The 14860-nt window shown below is 37.7% G+C and overlaps 2 protein-coding genes across 19 annotated transcripts in view; one reads left to right on the top strand and one right to left on the bottom strand.

The window, feature by feature from the left end:
- Positions 1 to 657: 657 nt before the first annotated feature.
- Positions 658 to 12365, bottom strand: ORMDL1 (ORMDL sphingolipid biosynthesis regulator 1). 2 transcript variants are annotated; one of them, XM_069577005.2, is made up of 4 exons: positions 11952 to 12365; positions 10187 to 10367; positions 5053 to 5204; positions 658 to 2197 (listed from the first exon to the last, which is right to left on the bottom strand). In XM_069577005.2, the coding sequence occupies exons 2-4, from the start codon at positions 10358 to 10360 to the stop codon at positions 2062 to 2064; spliced, it is 462 nt and encodes a 153-aa protein (XP_069433106.1). In that variant the 5' UTR covers positions 10361 to 10367; positions 11952 to 12365; the 3' UTR covers positions 658 to 2061. The 2 variants fall into 2 exon arrangements, with proteins under 2 accessions (XP_069433106.1, XP_069433105.1); XM_069577004.2 differs by having other exon boundaries at positions 11914 to 12117.
- PMS1 (PMS1 homolog 1, mismatch repair system component) overlaps positions 12100 to 14860 on the top strand; it is a 334072-nt gene continuing 331311 nt past the window's right edge. For 6 of the 17 annotated variants that reach the window (XM_069576897.1, XM_069576898.1, XM_069576895.1 and 3 more), the window contains exon 1: positions 12103 to 12259. The gene's annotated coding sequence lies outside the window, so the exon portion shown is untranslated. Of the gene's footprint in view, positions 12519 to 14860 lie in introns of all 17 variants that reach the window. The other 11 variants (XM_069576904.1, XM_069576905.1, XM_069576903.1 and 8 more) reach the window with 3 other exon arrangements.

The following is a 14860-nucleotide window of genomic DNA, read 5'->3' as shown; positions in this document are numbered from 1 at the left end:
GGCTCCCCTGCCTTTTACTGGTTTACCCCCCACCCCCCACCCCTCCATAGCATTTATCACTATGTAAAATAATATGTATTTGTTTACTCATCTGTTCTCCAACTTGAATGTAGGCACATAGGGGAAAGGATCTGGTTTGTCTTGCTACAAACTGTACCCACAATACCTAAAATAGTTCCTACAATGGAATGGGTCTTCAAATATCTATTGAATAAATATCTTTTAACACACTGAAGGGCTAAAGTAGCGGAAACAGCAGAAGACCTGTATCAGAGGCAGATTTCTGTCTCTGAAGTCTGTGGAAAAAAGTTTAAGCCTTTTGAGATAAACTTTAAAATGAAGAAAAATGAAAGAATACTTCTTAGGTGCCTTAATTTTAGAAGGGCTTCCCTGGTGGCTCAGATGGTAAAGAATCTGCCTGCAGTGTGGGAGACCCAGGTTCAATCCCTGGGTTGGGAAGATCCCCTGGAGAAGGGAATGGCTACCCACTCCAGTATTCTTGCCTGGAGAATTCCATGGACAGAGGAACCTGACAGGCTATAGTCCACAGGGTTGCAAAAAGTCAGAGACCACTGAGCCACTAACACTTTCACTTTTACAAATTCAGTTGCTTAAAACAAAAAATTTAAGCATAATTTAATGACCGAGTTTAGAAGCTTTTGCAATAACCTTACACCGAAGAAAAATTTTATTAAAGTATAGATTACTGGTTATTTAAAAATACAAACATACAAAGGCATTATCATACAACTGATTTCTAAACTCAACACTTTTAAAATATAAAACAATGATCAATCCCCCTAAGAGTCAGTTTGAAACAAACTGACTTTTAAGTTGGTTTTATAATTCTTTATACTCACTCTTGCTTACAAATGTTACTAGGTTTTTCAGTTTTATTCCATATCAGAACTTTTTTTTGACATGTTTACTTCTCAAAGTAGCATATAGTTATTTCTTGGAATTAATGTTAGCAACTATAGAAAGCTTCTCTATGGGACAAAAATTCAATATGGTTGCTGCTTTGGAAATTTGAGTTATCTACACTAAGACTCACATATTGAAAAGTAAAATACGAATGGGTAAACGATGGGGATTGAGAGCAGGAGGACTAAGAAAAGATGATGTTCTCTTTCACTGCAGACCTGCTACAAGAAGACTCCATTATATACTCTGATACTATTACTAGAGAAGCAGTTTCTGCCAGGTCACAGGTTGGCTAGGTAGTTGTCCATTTTAATTTTCTTTACTAAAGAATGGCAGACGGCAACAATTAAATTGCTCCACCAAATAAGCAGAGACTTTAAGTTACCATATACTTTAATTACGAAAAATAAATTATTTTCTTAATTGGTTTAGCAGCCTTGTATCTGGAAAGGCAGCAAAACCCACTCTATTCCAAAATTAGAAGGCCAGCTAAGAGGCTGCTTCTAAGATGCCTGACTATCTTCTATCATCAATCAGTCATGAAAGTGAACTTTCATGAACTCAGTAATAAATGTAAAAATAAAAGTCATTTATCAAACAATGTTGAGCCTGCAAAACCAAAAAAGTTCATAAGGTAGGAATTGGTTTGTATAAAACAAAGGATATATATCCTCTTATATAACACAAGAGGAATATGTATGGTAATAAAAACAATTTATAAGAAACTTGTAAAGAGATGATTCTGGTTTACATGTAAGTCGGCTTAAACTGACCATGACTGAATGATTGAAAATTTTCTTCTCCGAACATAATGCCCATTCATTCTAAGCTAAGCCAGACTTAGTTTCTGATCTCTACTTCCTTGGATTTATCTACTACACCCTTACATTACAGCCATTTAACTTATAAGCTGGGCCTGCCCAGCCTGCCCATAAAGCCTCTCTTCAGAAAGATACCAGGTGCATTAAACAGAGGCATCTTCCTGGAAGAATCTGCACTTCAAAATAGCCTATGACGAACTAGCAACTGGCCTTCTAATGTAGCTACCTCTCATTTCACATTATGCAGTTTACTAACCACTCCTTCCTTACAGAAAACTTGGTAGCTGTAAAACTTTTTGTTCCATTTCAAAACATTTCAATACTTATTAATTCCAAAGATCCGAACACCATGTAGCTGTGGCATTTTGGGAATCAGCACACTCAGGAGAGAAGCTGTGTTTAGGATGAAGTGAGTTGTGTCATACTTCGTATAGAAACTTGCCAGAAAATATCTGTAGAAACAAAAGTTAAGAATATATATATATATATATATATATATAAAAAATATATATAAAAGTGAAATTGCTTAGAAATCTTTAAATATTTGAAGGTGGGAAAAAGGCCACTGAAACATAAATACCTAAAAGTAGAACCATTTTGTTTTTTGAGCACTAGAACAAGAGCAAACACTTTAGTTTGGGGGCCTAAATTAATTTTAATTGAGACTGAAACATTGGTTGAATAGAGGCATATATGCACATTTTGCATTTTTGCAATTGTGTAAAATGTATTTAATGGAAGACAGTTACTACTTAGCATCCCTTAAAGCAGAAGGCTTTCAAACTAGGGTTCGTATGCTTCTTGAAGCTTTAGGTATAGTTTTGTATTAATGTGTATATATCTAAAGAGAAGATCCAGATTCAAAGCATCCATCATATTCTCAAATGGTTCATTGTGACCCACCAAAAGGTTAAAAGCCACTGCTGTAAAGTTGTGAAAAACAGGGTATTAGTGCATTAGTATAATTTATAATAGCCATCTTTGAAAGCAAACAAATACTTGATTGCCCTTTTGATGTTCTTTTTTCCATACTGTAGTTGAACAGGTATATAACCAGTATAATTGGCAACTTGAAAGATATTACTGTAAGATTCCAGCTGTTTTTCTATAACTGAACATCTGAGTGTATATATTCAGGATATCCAATATCTGAGAATTTGTTTTAAGAAGCCTAAGCCACCTTTAAGACCATAAATCATCAATTCAGAATGCCCAAGTTTGACCCAAGGGTACGTCAGAATGAACATATATCAAGAAGCCACCAAAAGAGTATCCTAATATAAATAGGATATAGACTGTAAATAATAAAGCATTGTACTGTACTTGATATAGAAGGCTGACTAGTTATACTCCAGATTTTTAACTATACTGAAGCTAGGCACACATAAGCCCCACATTATTCAATGGTCAACCGTATTATAATGCAATCTTCAACATGTTATAGATGAGGACACTGAGACTTTCAAGAATATGGCTGAAAGTCAGATAGCTAGAGGGCAGCAGAGCTAAAATACAAATTTAGGGCTCTCTGAATAGCCATTATTCTTGTTATTGCATTAATCTTTGTTAGACCATACATATTTTTCTTTTGATGTCAGGCTAAAATAATTAAAAACTTAAAAAATTTCCTCTTATGTGGAACGAAATCTACATAAGGAAAAAGAAATCTACCACTTTATGATTACTTCATTCTTTTCTTTGAAAATGCCTTCCCTATCTTAAACATCAATGTACCACCTAACCTACCTTAAGTTCCATTTTAAGGGCTTCTAATGCCTTGACTTAACAGACCTGAGTTTGAGTAAACTCCGGGAGATGGTGAGGGAGAAGCCTGATATGCTGCAGTCATGGGGTTGCGAAGAGCTTTACGCGATTTGGCAACTGACCAACAACAATGCCTCTAAGAAGTCTTTACAGTTACTGCAGACCACACTGATTCTATAATGGATATGTAATTATATATATTCTTTGTGATTGGGTAAGTGATTGGGATATATGTGAAATATCTATCGTATGCAAGCATCTGAGTGTAGAATTCAAAGCACTGTATGCACTTATAAATTCTTTGCAGAAATAAAATAATAGAGAAATAATATTAAGTGGCATAAATAAGGGATATATAACTACTACTATGGAAGTTCAAAGCAGAGCATTTCACTGAAGGTTGGTTGCTAAGGAAAAGACCTCACTGAGATGGTCACAATTTAAATCTTGAAAGAAAAACAAGACAGGTAAGAAAGGAGAAAGCATTTGAGGTGGAAAAAATGACTTGAGCTAAGGCACAGAAATAGGATTATACATAAAACATATTTAAGAAATGCTGATTACAAGAGTGTGGCTAGGTGGGAGTTGGGTTAAGGTATAATATTCACATAAAGGAAAAATAAAGTAGGAACCATCTTGTGGAGGATCCTGAATATCAGATATTAGGAGGAAATCTGGAGAAGGCAATGGCACCTCACTCCAGCACTCTTGCCTGGAAAATCCCATAGACGAAGGAGCCTGGTGGGCCACAGTCCATGGGGTTGCTACGAGTCGGACACGACTGAGCGACTTCACTTTCACTTTTCATTTTCGTGCACTGGAGAAGGAAATGGCAACCCACTCCAGTGTTCTTGCCTGGAGAATCCCAGGGACGGGGGAGCCTTATTGGCTGCTATCTATGGGGTCGCACAGAGTCGGACTGAAGCGACTTAGCAGCAGCAGCAGGAGGAAATCAGATAAGGTTAGATGCTTTACAGATAGGTATTATCTCATTCATTTTTTATTGAGTTAGGTACCGTTGGCTAGAATTTTATTTATGAGCAAACCAAGCAGGCTAAGTGACAGCTACGTGATTCAACCTAGGTCTGTCCTACAATGAAAGCCTAACTTCTGTCTTCTCTAAACCATACTCTCTCTCCCAAGGAGTTTGAGCATTCAAATGCGGCAGGTAGTCAATGAAATTCATCTGAAATCATCTAAATCTTTGTTGAGGGAGATTAATCTGATAGTGGACAACAGAACAAGATTATGTGTTTAGTTTTCTTGCAAGCAGCTTAAGAAAATGAACTAGAATATATTTGACTTGTACATTCTAGAATGTCTTGGCATACTGAGGAACATGTAATGTTGTCTCCATATGTTTGACTGAAGTGAAAACTAGTTTTAACAGTTTGTTAAAAATTTTGCCTGTATTTTATATTCTCTATGAAGTAACAATTTATTGATGTTTTCAACAAAATAATCTGTTTCTATTTCAAATTTAATAAAAGAATGGCTTCATCTCATCCAGACCTCCTCATACCTGAAAATTTCCACTACTTACAGAATTATTGGAGAAATTGTGAAAAACTTCCGTGAAGATGTAAACTGTACTCCATAGTCCAGTTGTTCCCAATGAGTTAGGAGCCTTGCTTTACCCTGGTCAGGAGTTTCGAAAGGTGTTCCTTTTACTGCATGCAAAAATACATACATCCCCTGAAAAACAAGCAAGGGGGTATATAGTTAATATCAAATACAAAATGAGTATTTGTCATTAAGCATTAAGATAGTTCCAGGCTGTGTCAGAGTGCATGATAAACTTAACAGCTCAAGTTTTAAGATTTCATATTATTGTGAAAGATTGTGGCCAGTTTCTTCATTGTAAAACTAGACTTCTGTGGGCTTAAATGGAAATATTATTTGGTGAAAATCACTATAAAGTCCACCAAAAATAACCTGTTTTCATCTCTTATTAAACTGAAAATAAGTGAAAAGTACCATTAGAGTAGCTTTGCATCATTACATTTAGATTTCCTAGTACATTTCCTATTAGGAAATAGGATTACCTTATCTCCAGTGTGTTGGGAAGTTTAGAGTGGTATATTAGTAAGTCTGATGATACTTATATAATGATAAAAACATATAAATTGACAAATATTATAATCTGTGTAGGGGAAAATTATTTTGAAAATACTTAACATTAGTCTTTGTCTCACTAGTTCTTTTTCAAGATGTCTGAACAAAGATGGTTTGATGTACTAGGTAATAATGTTTAACACAACCTGCTTTTAAAATCACCACTGTAACTCAATAGTGTGTTTTTAGAAGGTAGTTTTTAAAAATAAAAGTAAAAAAAATTCCTAAGAGCCATTCTGGCCAGTGATACGTTTAAGTATCTAATTTTGTGGTTAATTAGGAAAAAAAACAATGTGTACTAGATTTGGTTTCCTGGAGATATCCACTTAGATTTATAGGTAACAGGATTACCATGTACGGCACTGGTAAAAGAATAAAGCATATATATTACTGTGGAACAGTTTTACCCAATAAAGTCATGATGTGATTATCATTTTTTTTTAACTTCAACTTTTAATAAATATATGGAAAAATTAGAAAACTCAGTGATTTGAAATTTTACGTTATTATTAATAGGTTAAGACAGCCCTTCTTTAAAGCTTGGTCTACTTCCTAGTTATTCCATTAGGCAGTTTAACAGTTGTTTACCTGCAATAACACATAAGCAACAGAAGCATGAATTCATGTTCAACCAGATGTAAATCTACAAATGGTTAATAAGTGGCTAATATGTATAGAACACAGGACCTGTATACATATATGAAATTGAACAAGACATGTGCAACCCCTTGAGAAAGTTCAATCTTCTGAGATGGTAAGGAAAAAAAAAAAGGTATGCATAAACAACTACAATGTAAGACAGAAATTTCTGTCAAAGGTATAATGAAATACAGGAAATGCAAAGCAAAAGCCTTGATGGTACCTTGTCAACTACCTTATTCTTGAAGGTTCAGCTCAATGATAATTCCTTAGTGAAGCGCTTCACATTAGCATTAATTAACCTCTTCCCTATGTGCATATATAGAATTTTATTGAAAATAGTTTTATTATAGCACAATACATTATATTGAAGTTATTTTTATAATGTTTGTTTTCCCACTAGCCTGAATACCTCAGGAACAGGGACTCATACAAAGCAACTATTAGATATTAAGCCAAGATGACATTAAACCAAGGAATGTTTATTCTGTAAGCACAAGGAAATCATTTTCATGTTGGTTTTAAAAGAGATTATGAAACAGAAATTCTGTGCTTTCAAATTCTCAGCAGAATGTGACCCTTAATAGTTAAGAATCTCTGCTTTACACCATATATGTATTAGAAGTTATTGAAGAGAAAAAATAATTCTCTTATTATGTCCTTCAAACCACATGCACTCACCAGGGTCTAGAAGATAATATTCAAACAGTTTATTTTATGTATTCTTTTTAATGAAAAAAATCTTATCTAACCATTTATCTTCTACTCCATTATTTTTATTGTTTTTCTAGAAAATTTTAGTGATGATTTATACCATTAAAAGAATTAGGGAAATAAGTATGTAGCTCATGATTAGACCTTAACAAATATTTACTGATTCAAAGTGAAAAGAGTTTTCTTTTATTTTAAAAGCCAGGATAAGAACTTTGTGAAGTATTAGAACTTGTAAGAGTGAACTGTAGCTCTGAGTAAAACAACTCCTGTAGGTTTCTCATATATAGTTTATAAAGACAGAGGCCATGTTTTTTTCTAACCGTGGATAACAATTAGGTCTATTTTTCAGTATTAAAAAGCGTGCAGTACATATTTCACACTTTTAATTGGTTTAATGTAGGTTAACATCAAAAGAAATTTACGTTTGGCATCATGTAATCATGTAATCGCTACATTTATGGCTGGTTAGTCAGGTTTTAGTATAGAGGACTACGAAGTCGGAAGTTTACTCCCCTACGTGTCCTCAATTACTCGTCCTTTGTCCGTGGCCAGATACTGTGTCTCAATCTCAGTCAACCAACTTGAAAACATGAAGTGGGCTGATGACTTCTTAAGTTCATTTAATACATGTGCCACTGGAGAAGGGAAAATTATTTGAGAACATACATAATTTATTCAGCAACATTTAAATAGGCCTTTAGAGATATAGAAGTTAAAAAATAGAAAAGAGATAAACTGCTAATTATAACAGTATGATAAACACATGAAAAAAGAATCCAGCATGGGGATTTTGTAGCTTCCTAGAAAAGGTGATACTTGAGAAGTTTGCCTGGACAAGCAGGAATCAGCCAGGCAGAGCAGGAAGGAGGGAAGAGTATTAAAATAGTGGAAGAAGAGCCTAAGTCAAAGCAGAAAGGTGAGAGATGATTTTCATTATTTTGAGACCGTAGTTGTGTTTGGAGATGTTAAGATTGGGTCTCTTTCTTGCCTCTGTACTATTTTCAACTAGTTTTCTATGTCACACAAAGAACTTGGCATTTTACTATGAATGCAATAGAATCACTGAAAGACTTAAGAGTGTGTCTTGAATAAACATGAATTTTAAAAATATCACTCTGCCAAACTCAAATGAAGGAAAGTAGAGTAGAGGAGCATCAAGGAGACCAAGTAGGAGTAATCTACCTGAGTGGAAAAAAGGGCATGAATTATAACAATGTCAGTAAGGATCAAGCTGAAGACAGTAAAACAGGACAGGGCTTTGACTAAATGGCTGTGGAGTATAAAGAAAAAAAGTTACCCTAAGACTAGTGTGACCATATATACTAGTTTGCATGGGTAATCCTGATTTATACTTACTCTCTCAAGGTTGTTATTACTAGAGCTCTCTTTTACTCTCAAAACAGTCTTGGTTTGGATGATACACTGTATTAATCACTTTACCTTTGACATTCAGCTATGTGGCTTGGCTTGCTGTGCAGATAGTGGTACCTTTAGATTAGATTAGGAACAAAGTCCAGGAACAGATCGTGGTGGGTGGCAAGGAATATATCAGGAATGAGTATAATTTAAACTTGTTTGGTTTTAAGGTGCAAGATGATCTGGCAGTATTAACATGGTCATCATCATTTAACAGGTAGAAACTGAAAATACAGATAGATTAAGTAACCTAGGTAGAATATATATCATAAGAAGGGATGAAAAAGAAAACATTGGTAATAGCAATACTTGTGAGGAAAAGAGAAGACTGCAAGAGAAGTAGGAAAGGAAAGATCCAAAATATATCCAGGAAAAATCAGTCCCATGGAAGCCAAAGGAAAAGAATTCCAATAAAAGGGATAAGACTAGCATCAAATATTTCAGAGATCACTATTTAAAAATAGTGTTAAACATTCCTTTCAAAGTCTATCATATAAAATAAACTAACTGGACATTCATTTATTTCTACCACATCATCTTTGTCCTTCTCCAGTCAACTTCAAGGCTTCCCAGACGGCTCAGTGGTAAAGAATCTGCCTGCCAATGCAGGAGATGCAGGTTCGATCCCTGGATTAGGAAGATCCCCTTGAGGAGGAAATGGCAACCCACTCCAGTGTTCTTGCCTGGAAAATCCCATGGACAGAGGAGCCTGGTGGGCTACAGACCACCAAGTCACAAGAACTGGACACGAATGAGCACACACAGCCAACTTCATATACTTTCCAGAAGATTTAAAATAAATCATACTAATTAAAAAACATCTATTTCTCCTACACTTTTCTGTTTTAGTCCTAAGTTTCTCATTTTGGATATATCTTTAAACAAATAGAGTTAATCTGGATTCAACTAAAAGTCTCAAATAACTAGATTTCTCCCCTTTCGTTCTATTTTAATAGTTTGTGAAAGACAAAAAAAGTCCCTATCAGGTTTTTTGTTTTTAAATAGGCAATTTCCAGAGTATTCGGTCTAATCTCTGGTACTTTGTAGAGCTATCATATAATACAAAAGCAATAGTTAACAGGAAGAAGCTAAGGCACCATAAGTTTTTGAATCATTTAAGACAGATTAAACTCAAAATTTCTACACTGAAACAGAAAAGTATATTTATACAATTTAGAAAGACTTAACAAGGATTTAAACCAAAGATGTTCATTAGATTCTAGTTAACCAAAAAACATAATTACTTCTGATGCATTCTGGTTAATCAATATATTATAGTAGTCTGAGTTAAAGCATCTTGTAATTTTTGCTAAAATGACTTTTTTTTTCAGATTCTATAAAACAGAAAGAAAAAAAAAGGTCTTATAAAAAGGGTCCAATGTTTAAATATAAAGTGATACAAAAATATAATCTTATTTGAGATAAGAATTTTTCAAAACTGTCATAGATACAAAAAAATCACTGAACTATATAAATGGTTTAATTTTATATAACTCAGTTTGTTTAAAAACTGAGTCGTGTTTTTCTTTTAATATAAAACTTTAAGGTTCTTAAAAAATTGTTTAAATACACATAACATAAATACACCATCTTAACCATTTTTAAGTGTACAGTTCTACGGTATTAAGTACATTCACAATGTTATGTAACCATTACAACCATCCATCACCAGAACTTTTCATCTTACAAAACATTACCCATTGAACAATAACTCCCCATTTTTCCCCGTCCAGTCTCTGAAAAATCATTAAACCTTAAGGTTTTAAGTGTTTAGTACAAGGTGAAATTCTTACCAGATTATGTATAACATTTGTTAAGGTCCAAGCAACAGGAACACTAAAGAAGGGAATACTGAGTAAAACAATGTGAAGCAAGCCAACTCCCAATGCATATGTCAGCCACATACCACGGCTGTTCATTACCCGGGTATTCGGATTCACCTCGCTGTGGGCAACGCCAACATTCATGTTTGCGCTGTAGAAAAGCAATGAAATGAATCAACACTGATGTAACTGGAAACTCAAATATTCCTAATTTTGACATGACAAAATAAGTGTGCTACTGGGATTACTTTTTTTCCTCCTCATTGTTCTAAAATAGAACAGACCCTCCAAAATATGCTACTTTCACATCCCCAAGAGGTCAATAGTTATTCACATCCTATTCTAAGCTAAGACAGACAAGACTTATTTTTATGCTTCTTGTTGAAAATAATAAAGTTAAAATTCCTTTCCTAAAGCTTGTCGTCAAGCATGTTGGTTTTACTAAATGAAACAATGGGCAGGAAACCTCAAACTGAAAGAGAAAACCTACATTTTCTTATATCATGAGAGCAAAGTGAAAATTCAGGAAGTTCACCAACAGAATAAACTAATATGCAAAAAAGAACAAAGTTAAACTAAACCAGTCTGTTCTGAGTAGCCAGACTCTTACACCTAACAATGTATCCATAGAGTGGTCAGAGTTCAAATCACTCCTTCAGGAACACTGAAAATGAGAGAAACACAAAGAGGTGGAAATTTTACATGGTCAAAGGATGAGGTTTCTCTCTCAATCTTGTGATACAATTAGGTTAAAACAAGGAGTGTGTCTTCTGCACGTTGTAATTCTGGTCACCGTCCCTAAAATACTGTTTTTTTCTCTTTCCTTCTTCCCCCTTCCTTTTTTCTTTCTGAGATTGGGGGGTGGGGGGGGGGCGTGCTACAGTGTATTGGGAACAGCTGAGTTAAAAATACACAAACCGTTTCCATTACAGAGTTAGCACTGAGAGAGAAATTTATCCTAACTCCATCCAACAAGTATTTTCAGAGTACAATGGCCCTCTCCCTCCAAAAATCTATAGGCTTACGGTGATGAAAGTTACACTAAAATCATCAAGTCAGTCTCAAATTTAAACGTGTAAATATGTCTTCCAGTCTAAATATCCACCGTACATAATATATAATTTTTATACGCTATAAATTGTACTTAGAACATGCCACCACACAGGGTGCTTTTCCCACTTTCGACAGATTTTTTTTTTTTAATGCTCGAAAGACCTTAAAATCTACATCTGAGGCGGAAGGCAAAGACTGATCCTACCCCAGGGCAGAAAACCTTTCCAGGGAGTCTGCCGCGCCACTTCAGGACTAGCAAACAATGACTTCACAGAGCAAAGAACCCTCTCGGCGCTGCCCTCGCGGATGCAGGGAACCCAGCGACCGCCCGCTACACAGCCAAGGGCAGCCTTCCCCAGCGGCCGGAGCTCCCGGGTAGTGGAAGCTCAGCAAAAGCCGCTGTGCTATCGCCAAACCGCCCCGACTCCCCACCCTTTCTTCTCGGAGCTGCACATCCCGTCACGGCCGGGACGCGACGACGAGGATTTGGGGAGCAAGTCCTGGGGGCCACTTGGCCCGCATCGCCAGACGGGGCGCTGCGGATGGAGCCAAAGTCCACCTTTCCCCTCAAGCCGAGGGCCTGCTAGAAGCTCCCCACGGCACAGGCAGCATCCCAGCCCCTGCGGCCGTTCGTGGCCACTCACCCGCCGCCCCACTCCCGGCGGCCGGACAGAAACAATACCAGCGCCGCGGAGGCGAAGGCGGCGTCTCCTCAGGCCGGATGCGAGTGGTCAGCCTCAGCGCCGCGCAGCGCGGCGCGGCTGGCGGAAGCGCTCCTTGCGGAAAGCGCTGCCCGGGGATTGGCTGAGGGCGGCGCCAATCCCACGTTCGCCGGACTGGGCGGGACTGAGGGCGGTGCGCTCCGTGTCTGCCCCGCCCCGCGCGCGCTGTGGGTGAGTCGGGACTCAGCGAGGCCGGGCCCGGGCTCCCGTCGGGACGCTGGCCGGTCTGCTAGTGGATTGTAATTGCCCACGTCGCGCGAGCAAGCAGGTAGTGTCGTGTGGCCAACGGGCATTCATTGTTACATTGTAGGCTCGAGAGCGGCCTCCTCTGACCTGGTCCTGGTCTGGCGCGAGCACCGGGGGCCGCCGGGGGCGCCCCTCCCCCTCTCCACTCGCGGAGCGGGAAGCTGGCGCAGCGGCGCTCGCGGGCGCGCACACGCGGGTAGCGGCCTCCCACCAGCTGCGGGCCTCCGTAGTGTCTGGGCTTTCTTGACTAAACGGTGTCTCAGCCCACTCCTCAGATCCTTGTGAGTACAGGTCTTAAAGTTTGCCGGGCAGAATTTTACCTCCGGACAGCCATAATTCAGCCTGTCTTTGAGTGTGAGGGTAGGCTTCGTGATATTGTATGTAGTAGCATCATGCAAGTGGGGCAAGCAAACTTTTCGGTTGACGATGATTTTTACTTAGGTCATTCTGGGTCTCTCTACACGCAGAAGACGGGTACTTGTTTGCTGAGGAAATATGGGTTCCAAGGGATTATTTATTTTGCCGCTCCCCGTGGGTTGCAGGGAGGCTTGTGGAATCCTTGGTTCCCAACAAGGGATTGAACCCGGACCTTGGTAGCGAAGTGAAATCCTAACCACTGGACCGCCTGGGAATTCCTTTGAGAATTGATCTTATTCAAGATAAAAGAGGAAAAAAATCAGATTATTTGTAGTTATCTTTGAAGTTGAATTTTATTACCTTCGCAATACACAGAGTTTATTTGTAATGCTGAAATAACTTTCAGTGGGCATTTCAAAATTGGTGTAAGAGAAGGTGGACTATATATATGCGTGGTTGCTTAGTTGTCAAGTCGTGACCAACCCTTTGTGACCCCATGGACTGTAACCTGCCAGGCTCCTCTGTCCATGGTGTTTTCCAGGCAATACTGGAGTGGGTTGCCATTTCATTTTCCAGAGCATCTTCCCTAGCCAGGAATTGAACCCGCATCTCCTGTGTCTCCTGCTTTGGCCGGCAGATTCTTTACCACTGAACTACCTGGGAAACCCTATATATATATGGATTTATATATGTATGTATATATAGCATTTCTGTTGGCCCTATGAAACAAGTTGTTTTTTTCCTTTTAATTATTTCATTGTATTCTCCCTAAAGTTTATCTATGACTTCTCTGATATTTGCCTCTTTTTTAGATACATTGTTGTCCTTAATTGATTTTCCTGATTATCAGCCCTCTTTTGCGAATGTTTGATTTACCCCTCAGCAAATATGGAAGACTGATTCCTGACATTCTTAGGCATTCTGTGCTGTGATTCATAAGCCTGATATCGCTTTTAAAAAGATGCCGATCGGTACACATTCAGTAGAGTGCTTGTTCCAAAAGTTATGCTAGGGATATAAGATTAATATACAATCTCTGTTCTCAAAGAGCTTTCAGTTAGGAAGGGACAGAAATAGAATACTTAGAATAATCTGTGATGAGTTTGGGGTTAGAAATAAGGGAAAAGTGCTCTGGGAGTACAGAGGAAGGAGGGTATAATTTGTTGGGGCAAGGATTGGAGCTGATAAGAAAGGCTTCCTGGAGGAGGTGGTACTTGAACTAAATCTAGAAGTATGGTTAGAAATCATTAGTAGAGAAAGGGAACCTTATGTTCTGAGGAGGGAATCAGGGCTGCTACATTAAGAGAGACAAATGGTATAGTGTGACTGGTCTAGTGTGTTATTTGGAGAAGAGTGGGATGAGATCAGAGAGATAGAGGTCCAGTTGTTAAGGAGTTTGGGTTTAACCTAATAGTTGGAAATCTTTATAAAACTTTAAGTAGGATAGCAACATGATTAAATTATATAAAGAACAGTGTAGATGGTTGAGATCCCAGGAAAATATCAATTACCTGGTTATGGCAGTAGTTCAGGGGAAAATTGTTAAGAGGCTGAACAGAGGTAGTACCGTAGCTTTAGAGAGGAAAGAACTAGTTTGAGAGAGATTTGAATAGTAGGATAGATAGGACTTGGGTGGCAGGATGTAGAGAGTGAGAAGAATTTCAAGGATGACTCAAGGTTTCTAATTTTGCTTTGTGAGAATGGATGAACATAGCCTTTGCAGTCAAGCATGCCAAGATATGCAGGTGTGCCTCTGTCACTTAATAGCTGTGTGATCTTGGAACAAGTTACCAAGCTTTTAAATCTTGTTTGTGATGGAGGAATGACAGTATACATAAACTTGTGAGGATTAATTTTGTATGTATTAATTTATAAAGTAGCTTATGTAAGCTGTTTTTATTATCAAATAAATTCAAGAAGAAAGAGAAAGATCTGAGATCCCCTTGGGTCATGTTAAGTTAGGGTGCCTCCCTGTCATCTAAATAATGATATTTAGAAAGTGGTTGGAAATTAGGTCCTGGATTCTAGACATTAGGTCCTGGTTAGGAGGTACAAGTGATGTGCAGGGGATGAAATGGAGGCCAATTAGAATACATAAAGGGAGGGAGGTCACTCTTCGTAATGTTTACCTTTGCAAGAGGTAAGTGCTGATAAAATAATTTTTTGTGACCCACTTTATTAATTTGTGAAGTACTCTGATTACTCTTGTGTTGCATCCAGAAATAATAATTCCCTGCATTCAGACATTGTTTAGGTAAGGACACAG

Source organism: Ovis canadensis, chromosome 2 (genome assembly GCF_042477335.2).
Source record: "Ovis canadensis isolate MfBH-ARS-UI-01 breed Bighorn chromosome 2, ARS-UI_OviCan_v2, whole genome shotgun sequence".
Classification (NCBI taxonomy): domain Eukaryota; kingdom Metazoa; phylum Chordata; class Mammalia; order Artiodactyla; family Bovidae; genus Ovis; species Ovis canadensis.
Note: the sequence above shows the minus strand (reverse complement) of the source record. Positions and strands in the feature narration are given on the sequence as shown.

Coding starts and splice junctions, on each gene's coding strand:
- ORMDL1 (XM_069577005.2), bottom strand. CDS start 10,360: ATGAATGTTGGCGTTGCCCACAGCGAGGTGAATCCGAATACCCGGGTA. Junction 5,205..10,186: donor CAAATGTTATACATAATCTG/GTAAGAATTTCA, acceptor CTTGTTTTTCAG/GGGATGTATGTATTTTTGCA. Junction 2,198..5,052: donor ACAATTTCTCCAATAATTCT/GTAAGTAGTGGA, acceptor TTGTTTCTACAG/ATATTTTCTGGCAAGTTTCT.